The following is a 17788-nucleotide window of genomic DNA, read 5'->3' as shown; positions in this document are numbered from 1 at the left end:
CTTAGTTTATTCAAGAATTAAACAAGCCAACTTGTCAAAAAAGAAGCTGCAACAGTGTGTGCTTTAAGTAAGCTTGGAGCAAACACAACATAGAACTCAGTCTTTTTTTTTGGCGTTGTTTAGTGTCCTCTTCTACCTCTTTATAACCCCCCCCCCCATCCCTATACAGCCTATTAAGGACTCATTCTCAATACATGGGTTAATATATGTGCTCAAATTCAAATCAGACAATAAAAAGAGAAAAAGACGTCTTTCTTCGAACAGGCGCATTAACAAACTGAATAGTCGCACAATGCTGATGAAGAGAAACGTTTTGCTAAGGGGATTTCAATGGAGCATCAAGGCTGTTTTGTGTGGAATGGAGCCATCCTGTGTGTGTGTGTGTGTGTGTGTGTGTGTGTGTGTGTAGGGGAGGGGGCTCTATAAGAAAGAATGGGAGTGACTTTTTTTGTGGAAGACTTGGTAAACTCAATAGGGCTTTGGAGGGCCAACTCAATGATGAGTCAATGAGGTGCACTTGAATAGCGAGGGTGATGGAGTGAGGTGCACACACACACAAAATCGTCTTTCTCTCACACACACACACACACACATTGTAGTCCCATGGGACATCCTCTGGCCACTTGACATGAGCAGGTTTTAATGATACAGAGGGGAAGAAAGAACCGAAGGAAGCAAGGGAGGGGTGCAAAAGTATGTAAATACGAGGTGATGTTCGGAGCGACACCCATGACATGTCTCGCCTTCGTTCTGCTGGTCCCCCTCTCTCCTGCCTTCGTCGCACACTAACCCCTGTCTAAATGTGATGAGTGCCTGTGTGTGTCTACGGAATACACAGAGCTTCACACAGTTTACACCCCAGTGGAGACCATTAGTGATTCTCTAGCAGGCACACAGGGAAAACAGAGAGACACAGGCAAAGAGGCAAAAGTGTAGAAGAGAGAGAGAGAGAGAGAGAGAGAGAAAGAAGTGGGGGGAATCAAGAGAAGAAGGATGAGAGAGCGAAAGAGGGAGAGAGACAGTCGGTGACAGACTGGCACACTGATATACAGACACACACACAGATGGGAAGATAAATGAACAGATATTCTGGCAGAGCTACATGATGCTGAGAGAAGGGGAAAGGGAACATCAGGGCAAAACGTCAGCGCTCTTCCTACCCCGCGACTGACCAAAGATGGCCTCAGCTTTAGTGCAATCTGATGTAACTCGCCAGAAACCGTCTCCACGCTGCATATCAAACGTAGTCGTACCAAACTGTAGAAGGAGGAAATGTGAAAAGTATCCAAAAAAAAAGGTGGGACAGTTGGTGTTATCTCGCAAACTCCAGTTCAAATAAATCTTTAATTATATCGGCAAACCGCGCGTCGCTTCGGCAGACGAGAGGAGAAGAGCCAGAAAACTGAAGGTCAAGGTGGAAAGATGGATGGAGGGGGGGAAAAAAAAGAAGGAGGTGATTGAAAGAGATGTGAAGGAGGAGGAGGAGGGGAGGTAAAGAAGGTGACCAGCTTGTCTGGAAGTGCAGTGGGCCACAACAGGCGCTCCACTGGGCTGCACTCAACTGCACTCTGCCTCCTGGTCACACATTACCTCTGAGAGTCCGTCTGTGTGTGTGTGTGTGTGTGTGTGTGTGCATGCACAATGGCTGCATGTGAACAACAACTCCGGAGGAAGGGAGGTTACATATGGGCTCGGCCTTTGTGTGCATGTGTGTGTTGATGGAAGTGAGAAAAAGGCGAGCGAACTGCAGAAAAGAGAGCAAGTGAAAGTGAGTGTAGTCGAAAAGGTGCAATCAGCAGAGAAAAAAAAAAAAAAAAGCAAGCAAGAGACTCCCTGCGTGTGCGGCAGGTCCCCAGCCATCTGGACACTCTCCTCCTCCCTCCTCCCTCCTCATCCTCCCCCCCTGTTCTCCTCCTCCTCCTTTTTCCTCTCCTCTCCTCTGCCGACTGGTGTGCTATTCATGGCGGACCCATTTCACCTTTCAGTGTGTTACGCCCGCTCGCCACAATACATGCTAATGAGGTAGAACAAATGACTTTTTTACTGTGGGTGCATGCATGTGTGCGGGCCTCTGTGTGTGTGTGTGTGTGTGTGTGTGTGTGTGTGTGTGGGTGGGTGGATGGGTTGCTAAATTCTTCCAATCTCAGCTACTCGCTTCCCAACCACTCGCTTAACAGTTGTTAATGGTTATGCACAGAAACCATTTTTTGTTTTTTCACCTGAAGGCGCAAAAAACCCCCAAAAAACGTCGAAGCAATGTCGATGTGCAGGTGCTTGATTTTTAAAGCGGCGAGAACTCTCGAATACATCCAAGAATTCTTTTCACACAGAGTGTCTAAGAAACTGCAATTTGAACTCCATTGTGCCTCAAGGATGTACATGCGAACACAATAGGACGCTACCCCATTTCATCCCAGCTTGGGCAACCTCAAGCAGCCCTATAAATCCTCACACACAGCCACCTTCTATTTATCCAGCACTGAGTGACTTGGCCCACTTCCAATCTGATCTGCCGGGCGATGATAAAGTGGAGAGGAGACAGAGGAGAAGGAGAGAGAGCGCGCATTTACAGCTCTCCGTAACACAGATCACATGAGATGAATGGAGTGCTTAAGTTGTCGCAACGGTACACAAGACGCCGCCAAACTGACACCGGCAAGAGAAGTGGTGACAGGGAGGAAAAATAAAAAACAAGCGGGCGAGAAAAGGAAAGTGCCACGGGTGCCGAAAGATTGAGGATCTGGTGGAGGAGAGAGGTTTGAAGAGAATAGATGAGAGCGAGAAAACGAAAGGGACGGGGGAAAAAAATGCATCTCAGTACAGACAGAATGACAAACAGTTTGTCAAAATCAAGCCTCCTTCAAGGCTCTCCTGATTTTGCCATTCTCTTCTCTCCGGATCAGTAGGTGGCGCTAACGATACATCTGTACACCTGCCAACTCTCTCCTTCCCCTCTTCTCCCCCCCCTTCTCTCTTTCCATAGTGAATCATTGTGACAGCCTGGCTTGGCAGTCATAATTAACCGAGTGCACTAGCTAGTGTAGCACTCCCTGCAACACGCCGCGACGAGCCAAGCACAGAGTGGACTGCTCATAGTGAGAGCTGCCACAAGGCATGATGGTTATGGCTGGGTGCGTGTGTGTGTGTGTGCGAGGAACAATGTGTGTGTGTTACTTTATATCAGAGACCGTGTGCAGTCATCTGAAGCATCCATGCATGTGCTAATTTGTGTGGTTTCATCAGACTGTCACCTCACCGGCAAAGATAATAAAAGCGAGCTTTAAGTTATTTTCAAGTGTAGAGGAAATAGAAAGACTTTCTGAGCCTACACTGGATACCACTGAGGATGGAGGTTGCTGCTTGATAGATGATAAAGTCACAAAATGGTCCTATAACATATATCTGTTTCTATCTGAGGGATTTTAGAGGCTTTAGTTCTTAGATTTATTTAAAAAATGTTTCATTATCTGTTTTTAACGTGCCTGTTTTCGTCACTTTGCACCGTGTGTCTCTCTCTCCCTCTAAATCCCGACCCAGAGGAAAGCCATTCATTGCTCGCCTGCATTTCCTACATGCAAAACACAGATTTGTCCTGCAAGAGTTGTGGAACAAATTGTGTTATTAAGTTATTTTAAGACCCAAGGCTTCCAATTAAACTACCCAATTCCCCTTATCAAAGCCACAGCTCTCCCAAAACGAGGGAAGCAACTTACATGTATGCGAGTGTTTCCACAAAAATAGCCCTAAAAATCAGTTTCACAGCCGTTACGCAGGACTAATGGACCTGGTGCCACAGTTCCTTCAACTAGTACAGTAACAGGAACCAGCCCGTTCCTGGCTCCCCTCCCGGCCCCCGGGGCCCAGGGCCCAGCCCAACTCGCCACACAATGGGCCGGCAGAATGAGAGGAACCGCCGGCCATCCAGAGATAGCCCTGCTGGTCAGGAACCAGAAAGGGAACCAGAAGGAACCTGGGAGGGGGGGAAGAGGATGGGAGCCCAGAGGATGGGAACCCAGGCAGTTAGAGAGAGAAGGGTGGGGATGGTCGGCTGGTCGGGGTCAGGATGTGTGTGAAGGGGACAGCGTCTGTGTCTGTGTGGAGCAGAGTATTGAGCTGCTCAGATAAATGTCTTGTTCCCATGCAAGAACATGCTCCAACTTGTTCACAAGGACACAAACACATTATAGACTCATTCACTGGTCCTCTGTCTCCGGGGCCAGGATGTTTTTGCTTGTTTTCAGGTAATTAAAGTTAGAACAGCGATTGTGGGATGGAAGGCGGATGGAGGACAGTTGATGGAGGGGGGAAACAGGATTTTAGGGTGGTGGTGGGACCAGTGGCCTTGGACCTGACCCCACTGTCCTGGCTCCTGCCCTGGGTAAGTGGACTTTCCTATCTGGCTTCCTCAGACGCTGCCTGGGGCATCAAACCGTGAGTCGATCCAGAGCAGCGGCGGTCTCTGATCTTAACGACGGGAGTTAGAAATGAAGACAAACTGGAAGAAGTGAATTACGAGGTCGGATTGTGGCCCCGGTCCTCCTGACCAGACCTGCTCCCGGCTCTATTTTGGGGGTCTCCAGTGAAACACACATACATACACATGGTGCCTACTGTTTCCATGACAACAAGTGCAGCAGACATGCTCTCCCAACTGTCAAAGGACACACGCACGCTCATGTGTGCACATATATGCACATGCAAATATACACATGCAGTGCAGAGATAGGTGAGTGCTAAAGTGCTTTTTCTTTTTTTAAAGCGTTTCTTGGGTGGCTGTCATTGCTGGAGTGACAGAAGAAAAAAAGCAGACAAAAGAATAAAGAGACAATGGCAGGCAGCAGAAAGGAAAGAGAGAGAAAAAGGCCAAGACTACGGCTAACTATGACTGCTGAACTTAAAAAAAAAAAACATTTAATACATTTTTGCACAGAATGATGAGTCTGGATTTTAAAGATGTGCAAGGAGGAGAGTGCTTTATTGCCAGTGATGATTACAGAGACCAATAACTCTTTCAACTTACATGTGACGCTTTTATTAGGACCGATTTGAATCAGTGAGTTATCTTTTCTTTTCTTTTTTTGCGAATAACTTATGTTCTTCACTGGTTTTGCCCTGAGCCAGACTCACCATGTGTCTGGCTGGTAAAAGGAAACGCTGTGTCCTTGCTTCTTCCTCTAACACAAGTGCACCATAACTGCTGTTCTCAGACACGAGAGAAAGAGAGAGATAGATAAAGAGAGGCTAAATCAAAACCACTCAGCGGCATCAGAATTGATGGTTTTTAGTGCATGGATGGATGTCAGAGTGTGTACGTGCTCGTGTGTAGGTACATATTTGTGCTTCTGAATCCATCTGAGCTTACAAATGTGTATGCGGTATGCAGACATGCAGCATATAATTACTTCTGCTGCTGCCATTTCTGAAGAACTATGAGATGCACAAAATGTTTATAGCGACGTATACAGTCAAAGGCATGAATACGCTTACAAATGAACTATTTTAGTATCTGTGAATTCATTATTTCATTACTCTGTCATATTCCTGATTTAATTTGCGGCGTGCGAATGAAAAAAAATTCAGATTTCAAAGAGGCAATAAATTCAAAATTGCTTCCTTCACAACACGCATGCAGTAGCTGTTTTGTCTCCTTTTTTAAAAAAAAAAACCCATAACTGTCTGTCCCGTCTTTATCATGAAATAAGGCGGCCTCACGCTGGCAATCATCTGAAAAGCAAGAAGTTGTTTTAGCTGCAGGCTGTGTCACATTTTACAAGCTCTCTTCCACATACCATCAATACAGCATTTTTCCCAACCTCGTAATCCCCAGTCGCACTATAATTTTCTATTACAGCAGAGCAGCTATATATAGTGTACCGTGGCTCTCATGTAGCTGTGGTTAAGACTAGCTGTTTGAACTCCTTGACATGGACTAGTTAAATATAGGTTGACTGATTTCATATGTCATTTTTCCCCCAAATGCTGAAATGCTTCCTGCATAGAAGCGGTGTGGCATTACCGGAGGACTGAAAGAAGAGACAGACGCTCAAAAAAAAAAAACACACATTAGAGGTCGAAAAAGCCGAAAGCCTGCATCCCAGCTCAGCAATTTGGGAACTCATAAATGTTATTTAACATGGTGTGTGCTGGTTTTCTGTCCGCCTGTCTGCCTTTCAGTCACTGCCTCCATCTCTCTCGGTTGTTTGACTCTGTGGCTTCTGGCGCTGGTTCTCCAGCAGTTTAGAGTCACTCACAAATGTGTCCTACTAGCTTTTCTCTGTTTCCCACTTTCTCCGTTTTCAGGGTCTTGTTCTCCAGCTGGCACCGGCAAACACGCTGACATCAGAGCCACAAACACACACAGACCTCACTCACCCCGTCGAATAATGTGGTTTTCAATCTAAAACACAACAATTCCACTTTGGATTGTTTCCACTGGTTGTAACTGAGCGCCAAAGTCTTACCGAATGTGCTCTGGACCAACAGAGTCCACAATGCTTATGCCGAGTTATTATTTTCAGATTATTACTTGAAAGTCTTGATTGAAGACACCTTTAAGAACGCTTATATCTTTGTTCCAGCAGTGACTTTGCCACAGTCTGCACCTTATTTCCCCTCATGATGGATATCGTATTTTCCCTGCCTCCTCCTCTCCCCGTTTCACCTTGCTACACTTGTCACCATTCACCTTTCTCTCTCCCCAATCTCTTGCTCCTGCTCCCCACCCCTTTTGTAATCACAATCTAATCCTTTGCAATCAATTCCCCATGAAGATACCACCCGCCCCCAACAACACACACACACACACAGTCGATGCAGCAAGCAAACAAGACGACTACAAGACACAAAAGCAGCCAACACACAGGCTCAACGATGTCCTCAACACAGCATTAGTCTCTTTTGGGTGAAAAAGGCTTATTTACTTGACACATTCAATCATATTAAGTTGGAACACAGTGGAGCTCTATGGACACAGACAACAGGTAAATGCTTGTTCGGGGTTGCACTGAATTATTTAAACAAATTAGCTGCATTTAGCTACAAGTGTGGCCCTATTTATATGGTAATGGTAAATAAATACGGGATCAGGATGAACACACACATGTCAGCGCGTGTGTGTCCTCCACCCTCGATCAGCTGGTGACTCGGTTTTGTTTTTGTCCTACCAGGCAAAAGCCCGGGGCAGTGCACGACTAATGCATTAGTCTCTTTAGCAGTTAGGGGCATCTGTCACGGGTGGGCACATGTTTTCGTGTGACTGCATCTTGTAGCCTCGGGCAAAGTGGCAATTTAAAAGAGTCTTGTTTTGTCTAAATACACAGAATATGATTCTGATGCAGATTGTTTCCAACTGTTTTTTTTGTTTTTTTTTACTACATAACAACAACCCCATTGTCTGACTTTAATTTAGCTGTCTGACCTGACTTTTGTTGCATATGGCTGGAAATAACCACTGCTTCAAGCGTTTCCCTTGCCGCGGTTTTAAAATGCATTCAAGGCTGTATTTTAGTATTAATGTTCACTTCATGAAATTCTGCGACACTGTGTTGTGTTACAGGAACAACACTGATTTAATAGAGCATAATTGGCAGTAACAATGAGCTCAGCATGCTTTTGTTAAGCGACTAAATGACAAAAAGTAGGACAAGGGTATGTGGTGGAACAAGAGTGTGTGTATGTTGTGTTCATGCATACAAGAACCAGCGGCGGAAATATGAGATTTGTGACTTGTGTGTGAATCTGTCTGTTAATATGACATGCAATCTTTTCCTGTTCACCCCATCAAACACACACCAAGAACGCTGTACACCACCTTACATGGCACACTCAAAGCACGCTCGGCATGCCTTCATTTTAGATTGACAATCCTGCCATATGGTGCTGAGCTGCGTGTCTTTGCATATTCAACTACCCACTGTTTGTGAGCATGTGAGAGACCAGTTTGGTGCGTGTGTTTGTGGATGTGTGTGTGTGTCTCTGTGTGCATATGATGCGTCATTTGGGCCCATGTGTGAGATGGTTACATTTGCAAACATGAAGTTGCAGCTGCGCAACAATACATGATCCTCTGCACAGCTGTGAATTATTATGTGGACAATTTAATACTGCCAAAAAGGAAATAGCAAATTAAGATCTTACGTTTTTGCTGTGCCGCTAAAGTGTGCAGCGAAAATGTTTGTGTGCATCCATTCTGGAATAAGACTCCTACAAAGGGAGCTGATGCGGAGCGCTTCAGATCCTGTCACCCCTGAATAGCAGCTTTATGCTCTTCACTCCTAAATGTGTGATGGAGGTGCAGACAGAGACCCAGGGGTACTACTCAAATGCTTAAGGGGAAGGGGCTTTCCTCTCACTAAAGCATCCTCAAACTAACATCTAGGCAGTAATTTGTCCTCTCACAGGGGAGGCATAAAAACCAGAACCCCAAATTCTTTGCAGTTATGGAAAAAGTGAAGAGTGAACAAAAAAAGCCAAAATACTTTATCTCCGCCTCTAACTGAAAGTTATTACATTTTCTGAATGGTATGACTTTCTAATGGCTAGCATATGTGAATATGTGTGCACAGAGAGAGAGCAGTAGTTGAGGTTAAGTTAATAGCACTAGCAGAGGGGGAACTGGGAACCCTTGGCTTATAAAGGATACTTGTTTCCCTGCCGCACCGAAAACCAGATGTTGATAAAGAGACGTAGGGGGAGGAGAGAAGACAGATGGGCAAGAAATTACCATCACTTGGGCCAAACATCTTGAAACATCTGCAAAAAAATTTCGGACCTTACAAGGGGAGATGGATTTATGCGCTCTCTCCCTCTTGGATTTTCATTGCTCCGTGAGAGCCCTTCTCCCTCCTCTGCGCTGCACCTACTCTCACTGTTACCAGGACTAAAGGGTTAGATGCCGCAATCTGGAGCTGTTTAACTCTTGGAAGAAAAGAAAAAAAAAGAAGAAAAAAAAAAAGAAGCTTGGATTCTTCCTCAAATGGCTTTATCGCGTAGGGGAAGACAAACACGACTGTACGCTGCATGAGCCATAAAACTTCGGGGAATGCGCGAGTCCGCAGCCACGCAGACTAACTCAATATGAAACACTATAAATGTCAAGGTACACTGCGCTACAGACACATGTGCGTAGCCATCCTGCACATGTGAGGCCAAAAACATTATTAATATCATATTTCTAAAAGAGGAGTTTGGTTACCATGGAGACCCACCATCTACGCTACTATGAAATGCGCAACTGAGGATGGCGTGTCCATATGGTTAGAGTACGACGGAGTGGAAGAACAGATGCTTTGATTAAAGGGCTGTCAATCGCAAATCCATAAGAGCAGCTGGGGTCATGAATGTATATCAGATGACAGAACAGATACAGAGTCGGGTAGACATGAAAACGTATGTAGATAGATAGATAGATAGATAGATAGATAGATAGATAGATAGATAGATAGATAGATAGATAGATAGATAGATAGATAGATAGATGACATATGCAGCGCTTGAGATCTTCATCGATGCCCAACTACAGCCTCACACGTCTCTGTCCAACCCAGCTGCAACACCTGTCCTCACTTAACCACCGTTTTCCAACAGAGAATCTGGGCTTTTTTTTTTTGTTGTTATCAATTTCAAAGGGGAAAAAAGCACACTTGATGATTATAAACGTAATCCCTTTTTTTTGTAGTTGAAAATGCCATCAAATATCAGCTTTGTTTAGATAAAATCGTTCGCAATTTTGTTGCCGGCGAAGACTATGTGAGCAAACAAACACTTAGCAGGGTGGCTAGTAATGATTCAGACTACTAAAGGCCGGGCGGGAATGAGGGGGCACATGTGGAGGGAGAGGTACGCTGGAAGCAGGATACACTAGAAGTTAAACAAAATGGGGCTTTTACTTGGCCCCATTTTGAGAAAATGGACCAGCTCCTTCCATTTCTTTATGTAACCCCCACTGTCCTCTCTGCCACTCTCCCTCTTTCTCCTGGAGCCAATTTCTAAAATGGCCCTTCCTCGAAATAATTGACACTCAGCGTTTATCATTTGAGGCACCTGCTGTCGGTTTGACAACAAGACAATCAGATGGAGCGAGCGACCGTCGTCCCTTTGTCCCGTCTCCCTGTTTGTCTGTGACACTAACTGACAACAGCTGGAAGCCCTCTCTTCCTACAATACCCATCATGCAAGTCAAATTCAACCACAAAAGAAAAAAAAGGGCCTCATTATTTTTGGCAATGGTAGTGTGATTTTTAACCAGCAAGGAGGGGAAGCGGTGATGTAGTCGTGTCTGCTGATGGCAGATAAAAGGCTGCAATTCCTAAACCAGCTGTTGGTGTGTCTGATGCGCGGCCGTCGACTGTGTTTTATTAGGAATAATAAAGAAACACATGATGCGCGTTAGCTGTTTGCACCTACTCACACATACAAACAGCAGTGCAGACGTTCACAATGTGCGCATGCCCCGTCTCCGAACACACACACACAGCCTCCCACATCCTCATCTCTGCCTCCTTCTTCTTCTTCTTCTTCTTCTCTCTCTAGATGTAATTGACTGAGCACGTCAATACTCGGAGGGAAAAAAACAGAGGGTCCACTGTCTGCATCTATTCTTCTTCTTCTTCTTCTCTCTCTAGATGTAATTGACTGAGCACGTCAATACTCGGAGGGAAAAAAACAGAGGGTCCACTGTCTGCATCTATTGATCCACACTTCTCTCTTTCTCTCTCTCTCTCCCTGTCTGCTGATCTTAATTACACTTCTTTTTACCAGGCTAGCCAGGGCTCCACTCCAGTGGCTGCCCTTTTCATAAAGTGTACTGTCCAAATCCATACATCAAAATTAATGAGAGAGAACCGAGCTGTAAATCAAATATCCAAGCTGATAAGCCGGGGTGGTGATCGTAAATTACGTCCTTTTTTTTTGTTTTGTTTTGTTGAAAAAAAAAAAAGAAACAGAAAGAAAAAGGATAAAAAGAGAATTACTTTCACGTGTTCATGCAGGTCAGCGTTAACAATTTTTATGGAGGAAGCGTCCTCTGCTGAGGTAATTAAAAGCGCTAAAGCGTGACGGGGCTGAGGTGAGGTTTCTCCCCACCTTCTCTCCCTCGCTCTCTCTTTCTTATCTACTTCCTCTTTCTTTGTGTCTCTCTTTGTCAATTTGTCTAATTTTCTGCCTGTTTGTTTGTTTTAGGAGCTGTCTGTCTGCCGCCGCTCCTCTACCTCTCTCTCACACGGACACAAAAAAAACCAAAACGTCTTTTATGGTCACATTTTATGGACTGGTGGCAAAGCAAAGCCGGTCCATTCTTCAACAATTGTCCTCTCGTGAACTGGGGAAGGAAAAAAAAAAAAAGATGCCTCTAATCGCACAGTTTCACAGCTCATACTTCCCATCAATCAAACCTGTCTGAGCGTCCTCAGCTTTTGTACGGGTGTGCGTGGACATTCCCTCCAATCTCTGCTGAATCACAAAACAAAAGCGAGTAGAGATGTTCTTTCAATGCACTTTTTTTTCCTTTTGCTGCTCATCCCGGCCTTCACAAAAGACACACAAACATATGCAAACAGACACACTTTTGGCCCTGCCACCACCTGAATCCCTCTCCCTTCCTCTGTCTAATCTTTAAATGTAAATTGGGTGACAGGTGAATATTGAGGAGGTGAGCGATAAGGGGTAACATCTTCACTCGGCCACATTATCGCCACTCCACATCACTGAGAAGCGCCTATTCAATATCATTACCTTTGGCAGAGTGCAAGGAAAAAAAACACACTGGTGTGTATGTGTGTGTGTGTCCTTTTGTATTCATTAGATTTACTGTATAGACACCTGCATGTGCACTTGCATCGCACACACACAGACACACACATACAATCACATCCAGTGGCTTATCTTTTGGAATAAGAAAAGGGGGCTTGTCAGGATGGCACATTGTACGTATGTGTGTTTGTGTGTGTGTGTGTGTGAGGGGAAGGCAATGTGCATTAGGGCGATTACAATATCAGCCGACTCCAGATGGAGGCAGGAAAATAAACAGTGGAAGAGAGAGAGAGCGAGCGAGGGGGACAGACATCATGAGAAGGAGCCTGAGAGAGAGATTTCTGTATGCGTGCATGTGTGTGTGGCAGTCTGCCTGTGAGCGATACAGTTAGAGAAAGTAAAGTTAATTAGCAACTCAATCCCGGTCTATATACAGAGGACTGAGTGAGCGGCGGACGTGAGGCAGTGTGTGTCTTTATATTGTCCTGCTCCTGTCTGTCGGCGTGCTATTTAGCCCGAGAGCCCCCAGAACGTAGTGGATGCAGTTAGTTTTCTACCTAAACGTCAGAGGAACTACATCTCCCAGCTGTCTGCCTGTAGTGCCTGTGCAGCTGTCTCAAAAAGTTGGGTCATATTCAGGAAATAATCGGTTATCGATGGGATTTCTTATTTGTTTCCTAAGTGGCTCGAGATGTGAAAACCTTCATGAAACCTGATGAATTGTCACACGCTGCCCTGTTGGCCTCTTCTTCACGTAGCCTATAAGTCTCGTGTTATCTGGAGTAAAAACACGAACAAGACCAATAAAATCAGTTTGTGGTGCTCACCGTTGACTTTGACATTAAATAAGCCCCCGTAAAGGCCAACTCACAACTACAATAAAACAAAGACCTCCTGCTTTAGTGAACCTACGCACACAAACACACACACACACACGCACACCTACCTGCAAGTCCTTTTTATACCACTGCTGCTCTTTCATGGGTGATGAAATTCAATAAGCAGTGAAGAGAACTGCCCTCTCACTGATAACCATCAATGGACGTATCGATCTACAGTGGCATGTGTGTGTAAGTGCGCGCACACATACACACGGGCGTGCGCGCACACACATCGCGATTCCATCTATAATTCACTCGGGGACTTGGTAACAGACGGCTCTGAATAATCAGAACAGATCTATACATCTCGAAGCAGTGCATGGAACACTGGTTTTAGCATCCAGTTCAGCAGCTGACATTTGGCCTCTGACTGCATTGCTTCATATCCAACCTGCACTCAAAACGCTCCGCCAGCTCGACCTGTGCACACCATATTAGTTTGCTAAAAGAATGAGGCATATTATAGTAGTTCCAGGACTTACTCAAACTACTGAATTATACAAGGCACAAACACCCAAAACGTTACGAGAGGATGCATAATTTATGACGTGTGCTGTAGCCGGAACACAAACGAGTGGCCTTGTGTTAACTTTTGCGTGCTTAAAAGTGGCAAAAGCAAATTGCAAAAACAAAAGATCTGATCTCTCGCGCACCAGAAAAGCACACCGAAAACAATGCAGGTGATGAAGCTGAGCAGCACAGATCATCATCCGACATGAAGTCATTTCCATAAACAGGCTGCTGTTTATGTGGGCTTCATGCATATTAACTCTGTTGAGTCATCATCACTTATTCACCGTATAGCAAACCTGGAATGCGTCCAAACGTCTGTGTGTCACACTTAAAAGAAGTGCTTTGTAATTACATCACAGCACCGGAGCCTCAATGTGACTCTGTGCTAAAGGGGAAATCTGTGTTGTTGTTTTTGTTTCGTCCTTCTGATATGATAGTAATTCACTGTTCGTCTCTGTGATCTAAAAGCTCGATACAAACCAGTAGGAAAGCCATTAGCTGTGGTTTACATCAAAATGCGCTAAAGGATGAGAGAAAAAAAAATGCAAATCACGGGTGTGTGTCATCTGCACAGCACATTGTGCGAGAGTCTCTTTTTCGGCACCGCCTGCTCAGACTGCCAACCAGGGGCAAGTGTTTGTGTGCGACTCTGCGCCTGTGTGTGAAGGCGAGAATAAAATGGTTGCCATCATTTTTGCAAGGCCGTCCATGTGTGTGAGCAGCGGTCTGATGCATTTGACCCTATAGCCTGAGAGCTGGAGGGGGGGAGGAGGAAGGAGGAAGGAGGGGAGGGAGGAGGGGAGAACAGGTGTGAGGCAGGCTGGTGGCTGGGCAGATGGCCCCTGGAAGTGCTAGCTGATGCTGCAGAGCCCTGGACCACAGAGAGTTTAGCAGCTATCCTTAATACAAGCCTGTTTATACAGTGCGCACACACACAACGCTCGGGCACGCAAACGCAGTGATAACCTGCAAACAGCACTTATCATTTACTCTCCCCTCATCACCGGCTTTGTTTACCTTTCATTTACTCCTTCTCCCTCCCCGTCCCTCTCTCTCTCCCTTTATCTCTGTAAACACACACACTCCAGGTAATGGTCTTTTCAGTCAAGTCACTACTTTAATGGAAGTCCCAGTAGTAAACGAATAGGGAGGGGGGGGGAGAAAAAAAAAAAGCAAAACAAAACAACAGATGACACAATAAATGACAGCCAGGATAACCAAGTGGCTTGGAAGGCTGCAGTGAATTATAATTGATAGTGAATGAAAAAGAAGAGCATAAATAAGCCAACAGGAATGCATCATGACACATAAAAGCATCTTGGATTAGGAGGAGTTTTCTAATTTTCCTGTTGCATCAATTCCTCACAAACAATTCTGTTTCTTGACATGTATTTTTAACTCATCAAAGACTACCTCTGCAGCGTTTTACAGAGAAGTTAACAATCATTTCTGCCTTGGATGCCTGCAAAGCTTTGCATGGGACCATTTGGCATGCGTAAAATGTCAAAAAAAAAAAAAAAAAAAAGTCCAAAGCTCTGTGGTTTTCCAGGAGATATTTTCCTCCCTCTCTAATCTGAGCCGTGAGAACAGTCGGGCATCGACAGCAGGTTGTGCCATAGCAGCCTCCCTCCCTAAACCCGCATGTCTGCTCCTTTCCCAGTCGGGGCTAAAGATTCCCACTGGAGTAAAATATAGCCCAAAGCCTTTAATTTCAACCCTACGCCACTCTATTTAAAAAAAATCTGTTTTTTTCTTCTCTCTCTCTCACTTCTTTTTCTTTTCTTGTGCTTTTCGGTTATGTGATGATGACAAAGTCGCAGCGGGAGGAGATGGAAACTTCACACGGGTTTGAGAAGATGCATTTGACAGTTGTGTCAGCGCTCCGGAGGATGTTTTCAAATGCAAACTCTGAAATGCAAAGTCCTCTCTGAAAAATGCTTTCCAGGACTCCGGAGCAGAGATGAGAGCAAGAGGGGGGAAGAGGAGGAAGGAGGAGGAGGAGGAGGAGGAGGAGAGGCAGGGGCGGCTCTCCACAAAAAAAAAGAACAGAAGGATGGCAAAGTTCTCCAAAATCTTTCGATTGCAAACATCAACAACCACAATGTCTAGGAGCGAATGACAAAATATGAATTCGTTTCTTCGAGAATGCTGGTAAATATTTGGCACATGTTTCAGGAACAGTGTCAGAAATACGCAAATGTTCGTGTGCGTAATTCTGATTTTCGAAACTTAAAATCTCAACATTCCGTGGATCGTTATTGTCTGCTGAGGAGCGGCGATACAAGCCTACATTTTCTGAGCATTGCCACTTGATGTGGAGGTCATTCCACTCGAACTGACCAAACTTGACCCACGGATTGAAGTTGCCTGTTGCCCGTTTGTCCACTGTCCATCCTGGATACCAGCTCACGAGCTGCTGTGTGCTGGAGAGGGCTGGTGCCAAAATAACAAACTGAACCAGCAAGTTACGGAAAGCTAATTATATCCACCAATTACGGGTTCTTCCAGACACAAGATTATTTAAATTTTAGATTTATTTAGCAGCAGCAAATTTCCCTAAAAACCAAACTCAAACATTCACTGCTCATCCTGCCTCTCCTTCTAGGATGAATTGTGTTTTGTAACCATAACATACACTATTACGCACAGCTCAGATGCATTGTTCGCTCGTGCCATGGATCTTCCATCGCAGCTCATCTCGGACAATAAAAAAAATTACTATTCTGTCTACAAATATTTTAAAAATAATGCCTGTATTTATGCAAATCAATACAGATTTTGCATTTTGGAGCGATACAGTCTGGTTAAGATAGACAAAGTACCAACAAGAAAATCAGTCAGTGAGATGGTTCAGCAGCTACTTGGTGATTTTTTTATTTTTTTTGTCATATTTTGGCGCACATATGTCTCTATCAGGGCACAACACACTCCACCGAGGCGTGTTAGGAGGAAATATAAGCATTATACCAAGAGATAGAGAGGCCACTTACACTGAAAAGAGGCAGAAATTCCCACCATGCGTTACGTCGATGTGAGGAGGCTAAATAATTTCCAGTCCTTTTGACTCCGCGCAAGGTCCCCTCGATGATCCGCCTGTATCGGGAAGACGAAAACTACAGAGTCCAGCCAGCTCTCAGGGGCTCTGGCGGTGTACTTCCAGCAGCTCAGAAATGTGGTTCAAACTCCGACAAAAGAGGAAAAAAAAAAAGGGGGCACCTCGCGGCTCGCAGTAAGTGATCAGTCACTGGGGATATTCAGGGTGGGAGAGCCGGGAGTCTTGTAAAAAAGCGCAGAGGCAAAGAAGGAGGAGAGATGAGAAAGAGATGCAGAGGGAGGATGCTGTACTGCGCAGGGCACCCGTCTGGTTTCGTTCTTTCTTTCTTTTTTTTCTTTTTCTTTTTACCCGTCTTCGCACTTTTCTTCCAAAATCCCTTAAAGCTCCGGAAAGGAAAAAAAAAAATCTGCTTTTTTTTTTTTTTTTTAAATATGAGAAAAATTCATGCACACACCCTCGGTCTCGGGCTCCTTGTATTGTGCTTCTCCGTTGGCGTGGGGAAGAGGAGTAGCGGCGCTCTGCCTCCAGTCGGCGGTGCGCAGCAGAGCCAGGTGGCGATGGGCGGGACTGAAGCGCTGCTCAGGAGGAGGAGGAGGAGGAGGAGGAGGCGACTGGGCAGCAGCCAGCATCTGTGTGTCCTAAAACAGGTTGGAAAAAAGCAGGGTCAGGTCAAGTCGAAGTGTTTTCTTTTGTACCACTGGCTCCTGAAGCTTTTCCACGTCAAGAGGCTCCCAGGGAGATAACCTCTAATAAGGTTTTCCTCAAAGGCGCAGGAGAATTCCTCACATGTTCGTGGAGAATTAAAGGATTGGAACGTGATTTTTCACATCACATCTAATGTAGCTAATGAAAAATCTATCTCCCTTCGTGATGCACTTAAAATGTCAGTGATAACTACTAAAGGTGAAATGAGGCTTCAGCAGTTCATCTCACCAAACGTAACCACGGGATATATTTATAAAATGTTCTGATAGTTCGGTTCCAAAGTTCCCAGAATGTTAAAGGCAGTTCTCCAAAGACATTCAAAAAATTTTCCTCTGAAAACATTTTCGTAATGTTGCAACAATGACATTCCCCCTTTGTTATCATCCAACCCTGAGACGTTTTACAGTAGAACCTTTAGTGTAGTGTTTCCTCAACAACGTCCCCAAAACACCCTCAGAATATAGCAGGGAAAAAGTTCTACCTTTGGAAAAACATATACTTTTTTGTCATCAAAGGCCTCGATAACATCTTAAAACATGATTTGAATGTTGGTTTGGGAACGTTTTTTCTTTGTCATCATGTAACAAACTGACAACGTTCTCCAAACATTGTGTCTTACATAACCTTTAACCTTGCGAGAACATTGTTTGGAAGAATAACTATCCTTATCCAACACATTCTTTGAACATTAGATTAAAAGTTTTCTGCAAAACATTATTAGAACTTGTAGGTAATGTTAGCCAAAGTTGTGGGAACGTTCCCTACCAGCTGGTTTACAGATCTTTCATACAGATTTCCATATTCATGTTAAGATCTCTGGAAGATCTCAGCACAAAAACGTGCACAGAAAAGGTTTTCGTTTCCATTCTTATTTTTAATTTGCACT

General features: G+C 44.7%; 1 protein-coding gene across 4 annotated transcripts in view; it reads right to left on the bottom strand.

The window, feature by feature from the left end:
• Positions 1-16725, bottom strand: part of runx1t1 (RUNX1 partner transcriptional co-repressor 1) — a 59289-nt gene extending 42564 nt beyond the window's left edge. For all 4 annotated transcript variants that reach the window (XM_008306776.1, XM_008306778.1, XM_008306777.1 and 1 more), the window contains exon 1: positions 16133-16725. In XM_008306776.1, the coding sequence (XP_008304998.1) occupies positions 16133-16160 (28 nt within the window). In that variant the 5' untranslated portion in view covers positions 16161-16725. The remainder of the gene's footprint in view (positions 1-16132) is intronic.
• Positions 16726-17788: the final 1063 nt, after the last annotated feature.

The sequence above is a fragment of the Stegastes partitus genome, unplaced genomic scaffold (genome assembly GCF_000690725.1).
Source record: "Stegastes partitus isolate 25-593 unplaced genomic scaffold, Stegastes_partitus-1.0.2 Scaffold46, whole genome shotgun sequence".
Lineage (NCBI taxonomy): Eukaryota > Metazoa > Chordata > Actinopteri > Pomacentridae > Stegastes > Stegastes partitus.
This window is presented reverse-complemented; position numbering and strand designations above follow the sequence as displayed.